Here is a 19,040-nt window from a genome sequence, read left to right on the forward strand (position 1 = left end):
GTTCCCATAAATCCATGCACATGAATGTCACTGTAGGTTCAGAAACTCTAGTATCATTTATTAATCTTGGGAGTCAAGAAGGATGAGCTCTTCAAAATGATCTCATTTAAAAATAGTTTATATAGGACTTAATGGTCTGTGACATTATAGTTTTCAATTAATGGGTTTACCTATTAAAGAGCACCACACTGACATGAAATATGAAAGGTCAACTGAAGTATTATAATTATTTTAATAGGTTATTCATTTTATGTTAGTGTCTATTATTTTGACAGACTGGCTGGAGAAAAGAGCCAGAAGCTGTGTCTTACAGAATCCTTACTGAACAATGTTAAATCATTCACCATACATGTGAGTCCATGATGGATCTCACCATCAAAATGCACCTAACATCTAGGCTCTCAGAAAGTTCTCACTAAATGCTTTCATGCCACAATTATATGTCTAATACTGACCCTGGATTTGCCTTATCAAAACCTTGAAAGTCAGTGCCCCCAAAGAAGAAACAGCAAACATATGGTCAAACAGCTTTATTTTTAATTACCTAAGTGTGTCTTAATCTATGAATGGAAGAATAATGGAAGATACAAAAGAACAACAAAGATAAGACTTCCACTCTCAAGAAACATAAAAATTAGTTGCGATACTTCACAAAACAGCAAGACTAAAGGCTATCTACTGAGTAGCACAATACCAATTAATATAGAGTAAATTCACATCGGAACAAGCACTAGTGACTATGGATGATTAGGGAAAACATCTTGGGAGGGGGGAAAAGCATCAACTTGCATTGCAGTCACCCAAATACTAGGGGTTTACCATAGGCCTTGTGCGATTAAGTTTCACCTCTGTTGCATTTGGTTTCTTCAACTCTAAAGGAGAAAATGAGCTCCAGATGGTATTTAATGTCTTCTAATTATAACAAGACAGGATTGTAAGTACAACTGCAAAGAACCTGAACAAGTGAGGACATAACACACAGAAAGAAAGAAAAGCACAAAGCCACAGGGGTTTGAAAAATACTGTGTGCCTGGCCAGTGAAGGTGTAAGCAAGGAGCTTGAGCAAGCCTGTCTGCTCTAAAAATTCACAGGGCAGAAAAGTTGGAAATGGGATGCTAACAAGCAGACAAATGGAAAACAAGTTACCGTGCTTTCTCACGCCATATTCTCTGTTTTTGTGAGATTTTATAAGAACCCTTTCCCAAAGCCTTCATGCCATGCAGAATGAGAAGACTGTGGATGTGTAAGGGCCATCTTTAGAAACGCACAAGCAGGCCCCTTTTGTAAGCCAGGAAAGCAAGAGCTGTTGCTGAAAAGATGGTGGTAAATCCAAGCAACTTCAGCAGGCCTGGCACAGAAGGCAAGTGTCTCTCCAGGAAGGTGCTGGTAATGGGTCGTGCAGGGACATCCTGGGTGCAGAGAATGTTTGTGTCAGTACAGGGTTATGCATGTCATTCCAGAACCTATTTCTTTGAGAGTTTTTTAGAATAACCCACTTATTCCAACTTCTGAAGTATAAACCATGGCAACCACTTGTGGCTCACCCCCTCTTCTTCATCTGGCCCTTTATGTTACTTTGCTAGTATTTCTGCACCCCCAGCCTGAGATGGATCTACTTTTCATATTTTCTCTCAGCATATTCTCTGTCAGGATTGTACTTCGGGGTTATTCCCTGTCTTCTCATCTGAAAGCACTGCCGTGCTCAGACCACAATGGCCCATGTACATCATAAATATTTGTAGAGGAGGATGAATGATTTTTTCCCTCAGCCCACCATCCTATTTCTAGCAAAAGCACTAGCACAGTAATTTTGGAATGTCAGGGCTATGCTCTATGGCTTCAGGCTTAAAAGGAGAGAAGACTAACTGAACTTATGGATTCCCATTCTCTATAACTCTATGTATCCTTCCTATGAGTCAGAAAAAATTTCTATGGTTTTGCTAGAAAAGGAATTATAATTGAAATGAGTTCAAATGTGCTCCATTTTGTTCCCACTTTACCTTTGGAGGGAGGATAATAAACTTTTTATCATCTATCTATCTATCTATCTATCTATCTATCTATCTATCTATCATCTATCATACAAACCTACATCATGCATAAATACATACATACATACATTTATCTTCCATCTATCTATTTTCTATCCATCATCTATCATCTATCCATCTAATCATTCACAGTATGCAAATTCAGATACAGAAAACAAGTCAATTATCCCCAAGTACTGGGGATGGAGAAGAGAATGGGTATGAATGTCATGGAGATTTATCTTTCAGGGTGAAGAAATCTCTGGAATTAGTTAATAATAATGGTGACAAATGTGGACAGTTCCTCTGAGCTTATTCTCTTAAATCTTTAGTGATATATTTAATCTTACATATAATTAACCACATTGAAACAGTAATAAGATATCATTTCAAACAACATTGAATAAACTTTTATCATGTCTACTATGTAAAAAATATAAATAAATTTTTTCCTATCTTTTTTTTTCTACCTTCTTTTCCTACCTCTTGTTGAGACTCTTTAAGTCAGTTCATTCAATAGACATTGAAGTTCTTAGGATTGAGTTCTGTCTTTTCTTCCCTTCTCTTTCTTCAAACCCAGGATCTTACACCTGCTAAGCGAACATTCTGCCTCTGTGTGATGCCCCAGCCCCCATTTACTTCTTAATGTGTCTAGAGTTTTTTGGGAAATTTTTCCTTACCACAAAAAATCATGTTTTTCCTATTAATCTGCAAGAGATGTAGCACTACAAATTTGTCAAAGTGAATCTAAATCTGTGACATCCTAAGTCATGTGATTTACTTAGCTATTCATACATTGAATCATTAGGAAAAGGAATGTGCATATATACAAGTGTGTTCATGGAAACAATCATTCTTAGAGTAAAGACATATAAATTTGTGAAATATAGCTTACCACAGACTCTGGTTCTGGCTGCCAAATTTCATCTTCTGGAATCTTCCCAATGGCATGCAGAATCTGAAATGAAAGATTACCTTGGCAAATAGCAAAGCAGATAGTATCTTTCTTTTATTCTTTAAAAAGAACCAAGTGGATGCCTCTTGAGATATCCATCAACAATGTCAAGGCAAAGGGCAGAGCAATCCACTTGACTCTTTGAAAGGCCCCAAAGATCTTTTATTTATGGTATAAAAGGTCTCAACTATTCGTGTCACCATAAATTTTAGTACTTGTGAACATGTCTTAATGGGAATGAGACTAGAAGACTTGCCAAAAAGGAATAAACATGAATTTTGAATCCTAATGGAAATATTTTGGATTCTATAACATCAGACTTAGGTAATAGTTTTCATTTAACATTTTAAAAAAATGTATCTGCATGTGTGCTTGCTGAGTGTATGTCAGTGTGTCAGGTGCTTGAAGGAAGCTTTGATGATCAAAAGAGGGCTTCAGATCCCCTAGAGCTAATGTGAGTGCTGGGAAAAAGCCTCTGCAAGAGCAGTGAGTACTCTTAACTGAGGAGCCACCTTTCCACATCTTCTATTTTGAAAGATCTGTTGTATTTGTAATTATGTGCACGTGTGTTTCTGGTGTGCAGATGTCCTCTGAGTTCTGAAGATGGTATTGTATCCCTTGGAAATGAAGTTACAGGTAGTTGTGAGCCTCTTGACATAGGTGTTGGGAATCAAACTCAGATCCTCTCAAAGACTAGGAAACACTCTTAACTGCTGAACCATCTCTCCTCCCCATATTTCTTAAGTACAGCTGAGTTGTGACTCCTACTTCAAGTGAAATATTTGATGTTTTCATTGTTTTGTTTGGTTAAGGTATTCCTTTTCCCTAAAACTAATTTATAATGTTTATAATGGTTTCCTGGGTCTTTAGATGGGGAATATGGTGTGTGGGGGGATACTGCCAAGATCTCAGGCATCTTCGAACTTTTTATCAAGCTTTTGTGTTCCTACCTCTCTGGCAGCTCTCTCCCCAGCCTCCACAGCCCCTTCCATGTAGCCGCTCCAGTGTGTGGCAGTTTCAGTGCCTGCAAAGAAAATCCTGCCCACTGGTTGGCGTAGAACCCTGGGAACAAAAGCAAAGCAGTAAATGTCATTGCATACAGCCAGAAATGAGTTCTCTCATGAGGACCAAGGCCAGTTGGCTTCTACAGGTTAGAAACTTCTAAAAGGACACTGACAATAAGGAATAAGGTTCCTTGGGTGCCTCTGGCTGTTGTATTATCTCTGTGATAGGCAAAGTGGAACAAAAGCTGAAGTTCACTCACTCCTGTACCAAGAGATAACAGGGAAAGGATCTGACATCAATGGGGACAAAATATGTATTTGATTATCTTTATAAAGTGAGGGACCTAATAAGTCCAGTTGCCTTTATATGAGGTTCCCTTTATATGAAGAAGGTGACACATGTTTCTGATTTCTTACCTAGTTATTGTACCATTAAACTTGACAGTTTCTTCTTATCAAGCTTTGCCCTCCTCATCTGTTTTCATAGTAACTAGTTTTGTTTTTGTACGATACAGGATGGAGCCCAAGGCCTTATGTATACTCTGCATGTTCTCTACTACTGGACCACATCTCTAGCCCATAGCTATCTCTTAAAGGGATAGTCTAGTGATTTTTTAAGATGGCTTCCAATAATGAAACTGAGAAGAAATAAACGAGTCACGGATTCATTAACTACTATTCACTAGGTTTCAGAACTAGTGCATCAAACTTTAAATTAAAATTTGTTGGACACTAGCTCTTCAAAGTTCATTACTCCTCACCACAACCCCAATACTATTATTACCCACACTTCCCAGAGAAGGATGCAGAGGTAGACTGACTGTGGTAGACACTGTGATGCCCCACCAAGAATGAAGGACTTATTGGTTGGTGGAAGTTCTTCCAGAATGTGGTATTCTAATATTGGCACTCATTGGAGGTGACTATTTCCACTGGAGAAAACTACCTCATGACTCCTTCCAATACCAACTACCTTCAATGACTGACATATAAATAAGCCTTTAAAGATGCAAGCCCCATACTCTAACCTGAGACTACTTGGAAGGAGCAGTCTACTTCCAGAATGCTTCACGGGGTCATATGGTACCTTTGTTGAAACTGCATCATTACCTGGTTTGTTCTTCAACCCTCTTTCTTGCTTCCTTCCTCTTCCTTCCATAGCTGTCAATCTGAAGGACACAGTCCGATATCTAGCCTGTCTACTGCTTGCTGCAGTGTCTGCTTCCTAGACCCTAACCAATAACAATGATGAAGTGCTTTTATCTAGACTACAGACGAAAAGTAGCAGACATAGTACTTGAAGCCAAGTGATCGAACAACTCTAACACAGTCTTGGTTACTTTGCTACATGTCATCTCTGTACTATATTCTATTTTCTTTCTAATCTTTTCAAGAACTCCATGACAGACTACTAGTTAACATCTCACATTACATATAAATAAACAGTTTTGGAGAAATGTGCAGTGACTCAGCAAGAGATATAGTGCTATTAAACAGCAGAACCAGCATTTGAAATATATCTAACAGATGTCAACCTCTCTATTTCTATCATCGCTGTGTCACCTAATATATTACTATCACAGCTTCCAGAGTGCTAACATCCTAAGCAAAGATATGGAAAGGTCACTTAGGCTATAAGAAGGAAAGTCCATTATTATGCTTACAAAGAAATCATAAAAGAAGTACCATTCAGAGCCATTTTCATCCTATCTCAGGCTTCCATGATCAGAAAAGGGATATCCAAAGTTCAGCACAATGCTTATGTTCATTAACAAGTGTCCCTTTTTGGCATGTCTACAAGAGTTTCCAGGGAAGATTTGATCTTCATTGATGGATTCACAAAGAGAACAGACTATTGCAAGGTGGTAGAGCTTTAGAAGATTAGGCCTATTAGAGAAAACACATCACTGAGAGTGTGTCATTGGGGGATATATATTACTCTGTTCCCTTCTTATTACTGTTCTGCTCTGTATCCTTCCTGTTACAATATGAGCTGTTCTAACATGCTGTCTATACCATGATAGATTGATACCTCTAAATAATGAGAAAAAACAAGTTATTTTGTCACGTATTTGGTCCCCCTGAAAAAAGTTAATAGTTTCTGGGCCTCTTATCAGAAAACTTAATAGTTTTACTTGAATTGTTATGTTTTCCTTTATCAGCATTTATCATAGCCATGCAAAAGGCAGGGGGAATCTAAGGAAAGATTAAAATTATTAAAATACATGGAGTCATCTGTAATTATTGGGAGCCTAGGGGTGTTCAGTTAGGGTTTCCAGGGACAGAAGGTAAATTTACCCTCTCCATGTTGTTTGAGCTATGAGGCATTTCAGCAGATGCTCATCTTTTGCAACAGAAGGAACTGTTGAAGAACTGGTAGGGAGTGCTATGGCCAAACTTTAGTTAAAGATTGGAAGACTAAAATGTAGAGAACTAGTCAATCTAACAACATCATGTGAAAATGTAAAAAGCAAGGATTAAACAGAAAGACAGTTTCTGCCCAATGACTGTGTGGAAATTGTCTTCCTTTGCAGGGGTGGGGTGTCATCCTTCCTCTAGATGAGAAGGTAAGTGAGCAGATAGTGTATTCAATAAAGATGGAGGAGAGAGTGTTGTGGAATATTGTTTTAAGATGGTTTTTTTTTTTTTCAAGATAGGGTTTCTCTGTGTAGCTTTGCTACTTTCCTGAATCTCACTCTGTAGACCAGGCTGGCCTCGAACTCACACAGATCTGCCTGGCTCTGCCTCCCGAGTGCTGGGATTACAGGCATGCACCACCACCACCTGGTGGGTTAGATTTTTTTATACTGTGGAACATTTGTTTAATGATGCAAAGAAGTGTTGCATTCTTTTATGTTGCATTTGTTTAACTCTGTGAAGTTGTGCTACTTTGCCTGCCTAAAACACCTGATGGTCTAATAAAGAGCTGAATGGCCAATAGCGAGGCAGGAGAAAGAGTAGACGGGGCTGGCAGGCAGAGAGAATAAATGGGAGGAGAAATCTGAGAGAAGGGAGTAGGGAGAAAAGAGGGAGAAAAACAAGGAAAGGAGGGTGCTAGGGGCCAGCCATGCCGCCACCTAGTCAGTCATCAAGTAAGAGTGAAAGTAAGATATACAAAAGTAAGAGAAAGGTAAAAGCCCAGAGGAAAAAGGTAGATGGGATAAGGTATGAAATGCTGGCTAGAAACAAGCCAATCTAAGGCCGGGCATTCATAAGAAAGCTGGGGAGCTGTGTGGCAGGCCCCCTAAAGAGTCAAAGAGTGAAAATAAAAACAACCAACAACAGGAGAGAATATTACAAAGGAGACCTCCACATATATTCTTCATGAATTATGTGTCTTAACTGAATATTTGCTCCAATACACTTTTCATTTATAATATCTACAACAGAAGTTTCTTAAGAAACATGTCTTCAGTTCTTTACGAAAGTTGGTCTGCCAATTTTGTCCTCTATCTTCCAGCTGGAAGCAGAACACTTGTTGAATACATCTAGGGCCCTAACAACAATTCTCATTGCACTGTCCCTGGTATCATAGCCCTGCAGGGTCAAGGATATCCTGTGATACAGTGTCTTCTTGAGCTGGGCGTTATGTCTTTAAGCTGTGCTGTGCCTTAGTTTCTGCATTATGATATGAAACCTGATACACATCCATGAGAAAGGACAAAGATGAAAAGACTTACCATGTCATCACTAGTGTCTAATGTGGTGGGATTTTTCTTGCTTCTCACATTCAGTACAAGGCCTGATCAATTAAACATTCTTCACTCTCCTCACTCCCTCAGGCATTTTCCTGATGGTCTATGGAACTGAGCATACAGCTCAGCATTCAGTGGTCAGGTATCAAATTACACTACACTTTGGATTTAAAACAAACCTCAAACCCAAATAAATGTAGTGGTGTAGAGGTTTTATAAATGTCACAGGACACAAAGGATCCTACAAGTCTTTCTAGTTTGATACTTGACATTTTATTTGATTTAAAAATTTTAATTCTGTGTATGTGAATGGAGGTGCACACAGAGGTCTGAAGATCCTTGGAGCTAGAGTAACAGGGTGTTGTGAAAAACCTGATGTGGGTGCTGCCAACGGAACTCAAGTCCTCTGCAAAAGCAGTAAGTGCTCTTAACTGTTGAGCCACTTCTCCATCCCTGATTCTTGTCATTCTGTCATCAATATCACCTATAGCCCTGTCACACTTAGCTTTGTCCAAGACCTCATAAGAACTAGCAGGATTCTAAACAATCGCTATTTCCATAACATTCTACCTGGACTGCATTCCCTAGGAGGCTTCTGATAGCCTGACATGAAGCTACTTCACATTTCACTAGATAAGGTAAGATTGCAATTCCGTGAGTCCCTAGATTATCTTTATACCCTTAACTAAAGCACTGGCATGAGTACTTTAGTACCTTAATTTCTTATGTTCTATCCTTCCTCTGCTCCCCACCACTGCCTCCAACACTGTCAACTCCTTAGCAAGGAAGTATTGATACTGACACTTTTAGAAGTGGTCAGCAAATGGTTAGCACTTATCCAGTATACACCGAATGAAACAATTACTTGTGACTTAGTGCACATTCAGCATATCTGAAAAGTAACCCAATGACTCAGAAGTTTATTGGCAGTACCCTTTTCCCTGGAAATTTTCTCTGGATTCTATTTTGGCATCTACAGGCACACAAAGAACATGATCACTAGAATCATTAATCATCTTCTGCTAAGCGAGTTTTAACACTTCTACTGGTTCTCATGGAGAGTTTGATTAATTGTTTTCATTCACTAACACTCTGTGCTGTACTCTCAACACCCTTTTATTCTCTTTCCTGATTTAGTTTAGTGTTACTAGGAGAGTCAGAGTAATGGTCATTAATTCACACCTTGTTATTGTCGTCAAATGCGTTAAACTCGGCAACAGTGACTCATACTCAGATGCACAATGCTGTGACTGCTAAAAGCCTGTGAACTCTGAATGGGTGAGTCATATCATATGTTATAAACAGAATAAAGTTGCTAAATAATAACTCAGGTAATGATCACATTATCTTGTGTTTCTCATCCATGTGCTAAGAAAAGTAAACTCCAACAACAATAAATGACTAGATAGGTGATTGGTAGGAAGAGAGTAGGAACCCAAGCCCTTTCCTGCCTGGTCTAAAATTGATTCTGAGTTTACACAACCATGCCCATGTTGACACAGAAGGGTGTTGTAGAATATTATTTTAAAATGTGTTACATTTGTTTAAGCTGTGAAACATTTGTTTAATGATGCAAAGGTACGTTGCATTCTTTTATGTTGCATTTGTTTAACTCTGTGAAGCTGTGTTACTTTGCCTGTCTAAAACACCTGATTATAGTGATATTTTATTTGTATTGAAATGTGATTTTATTTGTATATTAATAAAGTTGCCTTGGGGTCAGAGCAACCCAGAGCAGAAGCTGGGTGGTGGTAGTGCATGCCTTTAATCCCAGCACTTGGGAGGCAGAGCTAGGCAGGATCTCTGTGTTCAAGGATACAGCCAGCATGGCGACACACGCCTTTAATCTCAATACCAACCATAGAAGACCTGGAGGTCTGTACAGACAGGCAGTGATGAGGAGGTCATGTGGCTGGGTTTACAACCAAGGAGAAGGCAGAACAGAAAGTCTATATAAAAGACAGGACACAGGAAGTAGCTCTCTGGTGGAGAGGAAAGACAGAGCAGCAGTGAAGGGTAAGGTTTTCAGCTCTCAGCTATTGCTCTGACCTTGTGGCTTTTAACTCTGCAATTTGCTCTGTGTTTCTTATTTAACAAGACGGTTACATCTACACCTGATGGTCTAATAAAGAGCAAACAGCCAATAGTGAGGCAGGAGAGAGGATAGGTAGGGCTGCTAGGCAGAGAGAATAAATAGAAGGAGAAATCTGGGAGGAGATCAAGGGGAACAAGAGAACAGGGAGAGAAGGAGTGAGAAAAGATGGGGCCAGCCATACAGCCACACAGCCACAGAGCCAGCCACGGAGTAAGAGTGAAAGTAAGACAAAGAAAAACCCTAGAGGCAAAAGGTAGATGGGATAATTTAAGTTAAGAAAAGCTGTTTAGAAACAAGCCAAGCCAAGGCTGGGCATTTATACATAATAATAAGACTCCATGTGTAATTTGTTTGGGAGCTGGGTGGTGGGCCTCCTAAAAGAGCAAAGAGTAAAAGAGTAAAGAGTAAAACAACCAACAACAGAAGGGTGCTTGGGGAAGTTTACTGAGTTCTAGACTCAGTATTAGGACACTGTACTGCCAGTCTGAACAAACCCTCTGGCTATCTAAAGTGCTCATTATGTGTCAACTTTCTCTGGTTATATTGATAGAATTTACATCTCTAGAGGAATAAAAAAGGGAAACAGCAAAAATGGGCAGTACAGTGGCTTCCTTTGTGAGATTCATGAGCTTCAAAGGAAATTGGGGATATTCTTTCTTTCTAGTATTGACAAGAAAGCAAAAACCAGGAAGAAACATGGTAATTTAGTTGGAGCTTGGCTTCAATTGCAGGGCTTTCAGTCACAGCTCAGTACACTTTTATTTATTAAGCATGGCTTGTTTAAATGTGTGCCAGCCTGTATGAGTTGGTGCAGTGATTGGGTAGTACCTTCCATACTGGGTCATGATGCCAGGAGGGAAGTAGGTTGTGTAGCAGCCCCCAGAGTACTGCTCCTCACACCAGTTCTTCTCTTCGTAATGGACTGGCTGTAAGGAAGAGGTACAAAAGCTTGAAAGAGAAACAGAGGCAGGTGTTTTGTCTATTGTCTATCAAGCACACATAGACTTCATTGTACAGAACAAATTGCAGCTGTCTCTTAGAATCTGAAGGGCTGATCTTTCAAGCTTCCCTACTTCCTAGATACACTCAAGTCTTCTGTAGAAAGTGCTGTAGTGTTTCCATGTAGCCTGTGCACAATATAAATGCCATACAAATACTTATCACACTGAATTTTTAGCACATGGGTGATGTTTTTTCAAATATTTTGAAGAACCTATACATATAGCGGGCTGAATGTACTTCTGAAATAGGGTTGTATTACCCTGATGTTTTGAAGTACTGGTCTTTGGGCAGGTAAATGTTTTCAAATAATAAAGTTTTGATAATTTCAGACCTTAGAAAGTTTTCCCATTTGGCACATGCATGTCTTAAATTTTATTTTTTGAGACAAAGTCTTGTCATGTGGTATAAGCTGGCCTAAGATTCTTGATCCTCCTCTTCTTCCTCTAACTTCCAAGTACTGGGATTATGGAAATTTACCACTATTCCTGTACATAGCTCATAAACAATAATTATCTATTTCAATTTTTACTTTCTTTTTACCTATTGGAAAGCTTTGAGTGTTTAATGGTTTTCAGAAAGTTTTAAAATGATATAGTTTACAAAGATGGTGGACCAAGAAAAAAAGCAGAACTGTGTATTTACAAAAAAAGAGACAATAGTGAGTTTCATGATTTGGTAGCAGTGATCTTTGCTGAAGGCAGAACAATTTTCATAGTATGTATTCACTATGGTGGGATGGTGGAACTTGTAAACAACCATTGGTCTGCAAAATGTCTTTTAGCCATTAACAGGCTATATATTAGCTGAGAGTTTTGCAAAGAGATAGAACTCAGTGATAGATCACATGCCTAGCATGTTAACACCCTAAGTTCAATTCTTTTTTTTTTTTTTTTTTGGTTTTTCAAGACAGGGTTTTTCTGTGTAGCTTTGTGCCTTTCCTGGATCTTGCTCTGTAGACCAGGATGGCCCTCCAACTCACAGGGCCTGCCTCTGCCTCCAAAGTGCTGGGATTAAAGGCACGTGCCACCACCGGCCCTAAGTTCAATTCTACCCAGGAGTGGGAGAAACCAACAATGAATAATCTAAAGAGAAAGTTTATTATACATCACTTTGAAAATAGAAACTTGATATAGCAAAATATTTAAAACTAGACTTTGAAAACTGTTTTTGTTTTTTAAATGCAATCATGTAGTTGACTTTGCATAGTCATTTAAGGCATCCTGTTGACAAAGCATGAGGTCCTGACTAAGTAGTGAATGGTCCTAAGCCTCTTTTGGTATTATCACTATCATGCTGTGTTCTGACTTCTGAGGGTGGCTGTTGCTTCCTAACCATCCTTCTCTGGCTCTTTGCAGCCAATCAGAAGAAAGGTTGGGCTTTCTCTTTTATTTCACTTTCCTCCAAGGAATTTCTTCCTCCCACACAACAAATATCAAAGCCACAGTGAAGCAAGTACTTTCTTTGCATAAAAACACACAGAAGCATCAGAAATTAATCATCAATATCCTTTTTAGAAGAGACTTTCTTAAATGAAAACTCATCACCTTTTAGAAATACAAAATCAACTGCTTTTCTCATTAAGTAAAGTTCTCCATTCAACTACTTCATGCAATGCTGGAGAACTTTAGTTACAAACTGCTATCACCCAAAAAAGCCTGCTCTGGGAACAGCTCTGAATTTAGGGACAATAGAAACCCTACCTAAACCCAGAGAATATCACACGTTCCTTGCCTCATCACCCACACAGCCAGGGCTCCCTCACACTTTATGGAACCATTTATTCACCAACTCTATGTGTACAGACCCTTCTGTGAGTCTACCAGGAAAAAAATCAGCTGGAGGGTCCAACTGACACAAACCTGTCCTGAAAATGCTTTCAGGAAAAGAAAAGGTCTCTCCCCATTGGAAACATGCTGTGGATATCACTCTGTATAAATAAAGTGCTGATTGGCCAGTAGCCAAGCAAGAAGGATAGGGTAGGCGGGGCAAGGAAGAGGAGGAGGCTGGGAACAGGAAGGCTGGGAGGAGACACTGCCAGCCGTTGCCATGAGAAGCAACATATAAAGACACTGGTAAGCCACAAGCCATGTGGCAAAGTATAGACTAACAGAAATGGGCTAAATATAAGAGTAAGAGCTAGACAATGGTAGGCCTGAGCTAATGGCCAAGCAGTTTAAATAATATAAGTGTCTGTATGATTATTTTATACGTGGGTTGTGGGACAGACCGAGGGGACTTGGTGGAACCTGGAGAGAAGCTCTCCAACTACAGAAAAAGGCTAGGAAACAGCCTTACCTCCAGAGCTTCTTGAGAGTTCAGAACTTTGGCATATAGCTCACAAAGTTTCTTTAGCCTGTACAACAGAGAAATAATGTTTGAATGATAAAAGTGAAAGCTAAAGGAACTAAGGCAAAGACAAAGTGAGAGGCACCTATTCCCGTATGTCAAAGTCTCTGGGTGCCATTATTTCTACTTCGCCATTTCATGTTAACTAATTCCTGTTTTCTTTTGCTTGAGATACTGTCCTACTATGTAACCCAGGCTTGCATAGCATTCTCAAGCTTCCTGCCCTGGCTCTCATGTGACATGATTACAGGCAAGTGTGAGCATATCCAGCTTCAGTTTAACTTTTAAAAACATGTCTTAAAACCATGAACTCACAAATAGGAATATAGTGAGACTAGTGCTAAATCTTTAAGAAAGAAAGTAAAGTGAATCACTGGGTATATCAATTTAGAAAGGACAAGTCTCAGGTTCCATTCCTGACTTCTTGACTCAGAAAGGAAAGTGACAGTGATCTGCATTTTACAAGCCTTCTAAGTGATTCTCAAATTTAAAAACTACCAATGTAAGGTTCCTAGCCCAATAATGGGTTTCTAATAAATAAATGCTCAGCAAATGCTAGCTTTTAAGTCTAGTGGGGGAATTGGAAGCAATCCAATGATTATAATTAGCCAATTAAGATGAATCAAGTAATTGATTAACATAAATCTAGCCAATGATATATTTCTGTTTCTATAAATAAGCATAGCTGTTTCAATACTGGTTTTTATAGATTAGTAATAGTTTGGGCTTTGAGTCACTAAATATGTTATCAGTTGTGGTGCAGGTATACATATTGGCTAGTGGTGAATACAAATTGCCAGAAGAAATAGCCTCCAGAGAAATTAGTCTCCATACTTATAATCTGCAATTGCTATTCATCACAGATATAGTGCTGCTTAACCTAGCAATTTGTATACTCAGTTATCTTCTCCATAAGTACATGTTCAGTGCTTTTGTTATGTCCTTTTTCATACTGTTCATAGTTCTTAGCATAATGTCTTATATAAAATAACTTAATTATTAATGAGAATATTTGGTTCTTATGTAATAAGCATTGTGACATATAAGGCCTTTATGGTTAACATAACAGGTATGTCACATGAGCAATACACATATTATGAGGTATTCTAGAAGTTAAAAAGTTAATAAACATTGAAAGGCAAGCAGAGAGTCAAAAAAGAAAGAAGAAAGGAGAGGGAAGGTGGAAGAGGAAAGAAAGAGGCAACTTACTTGAAAATCCCACACTCCCTATTGAGTATGTGCTCTTGCTCTAAACAATTATTTTCCTATTAACTTAGAAAAGAAAAGGAAGTAAGAAAAGAAGGAAGAAAGAGTGGAAGGGAGGAGTGAAAGGAAGGAAGGCAGATAGGAGGAATGGAGAGGGGAAAATGAGGGAGGAAAGGAAGGAAGTTGGCAGGGAATGGGGAAGGAAGGGGAGAGAGAAGAAGAAGGAAGGAGGGAAATGAAGGAGGGGGACAAAGGAAGGGGGAGGGAAAGAAGAAAGAGAAGGAAAGAACATTTTGTTACCTTTCTTCTTTGGTAAGGCGTGTCAGTTTCCTAGCTTTGTGAGCAAGAATAAATCTAAAAACACAAACAAGAAAAAGTGGGCAACTTAATACTTTTTTAAATTTTTAACTTCATTTCTATAGCTACACATGCCCTGTGCGCTATGCAAAAGCCATTCATATGCTAACAATGCTCATAGTGTCCTTGCTTCTACATTGCATTCTTGACACTGAGAAGCACTTTCTGGCTTTGGGGGAGTCAGGGGACCAAAAGTAAAGGACTGGCCATGATTTCTGCCTAGGTTAATATGATGACTAATCCAATGCCCTCCAGCATGCTGGTGACCAAGAGGAAAGGACTTGAACCTCAAATGTTCACTTAAGACTGTTTCTGAACTGTCCAGTCCTCCCTTGCCCTTTGGTTCTGCTCAGGCATGATGCCTCTGAAACACTCAGTCTTTTAGATGCTATCTCATTTCCAGCCCTACAACTGTTTTCTGCTTAAAAACTTGCTCTGCCCTCCTTGTTCTCGCCTTGGCTTTCTGGTGGCCAGCACAACTTTGTATCCACTACTGGCCCCCAAACACTCTTCAGCTATGCCAGGCTTCCCTGGCAAGATGAAGATAGGGCTGTCCTCCCCTTCTTTGTCATAGGACTCAGAAAAATCTCAATAACCCATATAAGTAACATTTACTGAAGTTTAGATAGTGTAGTCATCACCGAGACTCATGATGAAATTCCATTCACAATGTAGTGGCATTGAGAGGTGATAGGGCCTTTCAGAACATTTTGAATTGTGAGGAATTCCAAAGATTAATATGGTTTCCATGACAGTGGACTGCTTCTCTACTTGCTTCCTTGCTTCCACTCTTGCCATGTGATTTTGTGACAAATGTTTCCCTTCCACTTTTCTGCCATATATGGAGTAGCACAAGGCTCCCATAATAAGTCTAGTAAATGTTAATACCATGCTCTTGGACTTCCAAAACTGTGAGCTACAATGACCTTCTCTTCTTCATAATTAACCTAGTCTTAAGAAATTTGCTATAGCAACAGAAAACATAGTAAACCACATGGGTGCCCACACAGTCTCCATAAGAACTATTTAGTGAAACACCCCTCTTAGTAAAACACTCAAGTAACATCAGTCTGTCAGGTAAAGATGACCCCCAATATATCTCTTAATACATTAAATATGAAGTAGAAATTGATATAACAAAATTTAAATGTATTGGTATTTGCATCTAGATATTTATTAATAAAAAGAAGCAAGAATAATACTTCTATTACTGGATTTAGAGAGTAGTATTATCAAATAAAAATAGTTTTAATGAAGCTTTGTATTCCTTAATCAATTATATTTTGTTATCTTGTCAATAGCAAATATAACTACCATACTATAATTGTGCCTTACCCTATTATAGCAGCATAACTGCCATCTGGTTTGGTATCATCCAATGTGTATGCGATTGGAGCTTCTTCTCCTTCAATAACCATGGATCCACAGAAATCTTAGAAAATAGTGAAGTAGATGAACATATCCATTTCCCTATCATTTCACCCACAGCAAATGCAAATAAACACACAGTTTTCAGTTCGAGAAATTTATACTCGAAGTGTATGAAAGCAAAATAAAATGATATCAAGGAGAGGGCTAGGTAATCAAGGTTCTGTGGAAAAAAATCAGAGTAGGTCCAGACATTGTAGCACAGTTGGTACAATGCCTGCCTAGCATGCACAAAGCCTTGGGTTTTTTCCAGGCATTGAACAAACTGGGTGTGGTAGTGTATACCTATAATCCCCATACCTGGGATATAGAGGCAGGAACCTTAGCTACATAGTGATTTTGAGACAAACTATGTAAGACACTGTCTTGGACAAAAAGAACAAGATCAAAATGGCCAATGGAATTTGGGAAATACAAGAGGCTGAATGCTTCTATTTCATGAGGAGTTACTCCTCTTCCAACTTTTCTTTTAGTGTTGAGGTCTCACTATATTGTTCAAGCCAGCCACGAACTGGTTCCTGGCCTCATGTGGCCTTCCTACATCAGCTTCTTGAGTAGCTGGGACTACAGATGTGTGCTGCTGTGTCTAGTTAATTAATGCCAGTTGAAACAGTCCTTGACTTTTAGAACACAGGGCAGAGAGTACATGTGAAGCTAAAATGAACCACAGAGTCCCATTTCAAACCTGAGCTCTGAATACCACTTTCCTTTCAAGCATAGCAACTTTGGTAAGAATTTCAATACCTTCTGAATAAAAGTACTCTCATAATCATCATCTGGGACAAAGTACAGTTGGACCTCTCTATCTATGGGTTCTGTACCTCTCAATTCAAACTTATTATCAAAAACATTTTAAGGACAGGCATAGTGGCACACGTCTTTAATCCAAGCATGTTCTAGACAGAGACAGGAGAATCTCTGTGAGTTCAAGACTAGCTAGCTTGTCTGCATAGTGAGTCTAGGACAGCCAGGGGTACCTAAAGAGATCCTGTCTCAAAGAACCAAAAACATTTTTTTATTACATCTGTACTAACTAAATGTATACAATTTTTCTTGTTATAATTCCTTATGTATAGTGTTTATATTGCAGTATTTATATAGTTTATACACACATATATATTATATTCACACATATACACACACATATATATAGTATACACACATATGTAGTACAATTGCTATTACATGGCAATACATTATATTAAGTATTTCAATGAGAGATTATTTAGGGTATATTGAAGAACATGTGGTAGGGAGGTGGGGAGGATCTGGAAGGAGGAGTGAAATAATATGACCAAAATATAGTTTATTAAAAATAATGAAAAGCTAACTAATTACATCAAAGAAAGAAAGAAACAAACAAACAAAAAACCTAAACCAGTCTATGTGCTTGTCCTAAATGTCATCTACCTGCCCCTAGCCAGCTACCTAAAATTCATGACCTGAGTCTCAGGGGGCAGAAACTTGGCCCCATTATGCTGCTGCCATTGGATTCAAAGGGCAAAATGACAGAGCTCTTTGAGGTGAGTCCTTTGCAAAGGGTAGAGCACTTGCTCAGTGGATGTTCCAATCCAATAAGAGCACTAGCTAGGATTACTTACTGCAGGGTGCGGAGTTAAGAGACTGGGGTGTGGCTGAGTAAGGTTACCAATTGCCTCTTCCTCCATATCTGGGAGGATTCACCCCAAGAACCCCCAGGAGAACCAAAATCCTTGGGTGTACAAGGCCCTTACATAAGATGGGAACCTAAGCACATTATCTTATATAGTATAAATCATTTTGAGATTACTAAAAATACCTAACAGAATATAAATGTTACATAAATTGTTATAATGAATGATTTAGAAAATAACAACAAAAAAAGCCTAAACATGTTCAGGACAGGTATAATTCTCTTCCGAGTATTCTTCATCTGTAGCTGACTTGATGTGCAGGAACAGAACCCATGAATACAGAGGGCTGACTGGGTACAGGAAACGCTATCCCTCATACCCAACTGTGACATTATTCCCAATTGTCTCCAGCACAGTCTTATTTCTATAGTCTACCTCCCATTCTAGTCCACCCTCTCCTTTATCCTCAGCCCTCGGCATTGCTATTCTTTCCTGTTCTTCATTTGGTAGTTAAGTAGATGTGATCAGAGGAAAAAAAAGAAATGCTTGTACATGTTGTTCAAGGCAGCAGATACTAGCTACATGTGGTGATTCATTTAAAGGAATAAAATGCAACAAAATAGTTGATTTAGTGTCATTAGCCACATTTCAGGTGTTTGGTACCCACATATGACTAGTGAAGTGAGTATTAGATACAACACTTCAGGAGCATTTTAAACAATGTAGGATGTAGAACTTTTGTGAGCATCCCCATGCACACTGTCCTACCTGGTGTAGTAGCATAAGTGTACATGGATGAAGAAATTGATTTTATTTAATTTAGCAGGATCTTGACAATAGTAAGAGCTGCCCTGAAAAATTTCACAACTGCCACTTTTTGGGTGTGTGGAGTTGGGGATAAAACATCAAGTCTTGCATGTGCTGTGCAAGCATTTAACTATTGAGCTACATCTCCATTCATGAATCCATGTCTTTATAAATCCATGTTTTTGGTATATAAGAAAATAAAATCACATGTTCTCATGGGGATTGGGAAAGGACTGAATAAATGTTACATCAAATTATTCAAAGAACTGGTCACATTCCAAGGAAAAATAATTCATAAGTTTGTGTCAATATATTTTATTTGCAAGAATTGTTTGTAGAACCTGAACTAGCCAGAGGTAGTGGCACACACCTGTAATCCCAGCACTTAGAAGTATGAGACTGGAGGATCATGAGTTTTCTGTTCAGAATTCTAATAAAAATAGTTATATCCAAATATGTATCTTGATATAGTTTCTTGGACCTTCTCCAGTAAGTCTTTATG

The 19,040-nt window shown here is 38.7% G+C and overlaps 1 protein-coding gene across 2 annotated transcripts in view; it reads right to left on the reverse strand.

Moving 5' to 3' along the window:
- Positions 1-515: 515 nt before the first annotated feature.
- The window catches only part of Maob (monoamine oxidase B), a 121,798-nt gene continuing 103,273 nt past the window's right edge, over positions 516-19,040 (reverse strand). For both annotated transcript variants that reach the window (XM_036174523.1, XM_036174524.1), the window contains exons 9-15: positions 16,026-16,122; positions 14,634-14,687; positions 13,077-13,134; positions 10,608-10,705; positions 3,936-4,047; positions 2,926-2,988; positions 516-1,409 (exon numbers count right to left, since the gene is read on the reverse strand). In XM_036174523.1, coding sequence (XP_036030416.1) covers positions 1,257-1,409; positions 2,926-2,988; positions 3,936-4,047; positions 10,608-10,705; positions 13,077-13,134; positions 14,634-14,687; positions 16,026-16,122 — 635 coding nt within the window. In that variant the 3' untranslated portion in view covers positions 516-1,256. The remainder of the gene's footprint in view (positions 1,410-2,925; positions 2,989-3,935; positions 4,048-10,607; positions 10,706-13,076; positions 13,135-14,633; positions 14,688-16,025; positions 16,123-19,040) is intronic.

This window comes from Onychomys torridus, chromosome X (assembly GCF_903995425.1).
Source record: "Onychomys torridus chromosome X, mOncTor1.1, whole genome shotgun sequence".
Lineage (NCBI taxonomy): Eukaryota > Metazoa > Chordata > Mammalia > Rodentia > Cricetidae > Onychomys > Onychomys torridus.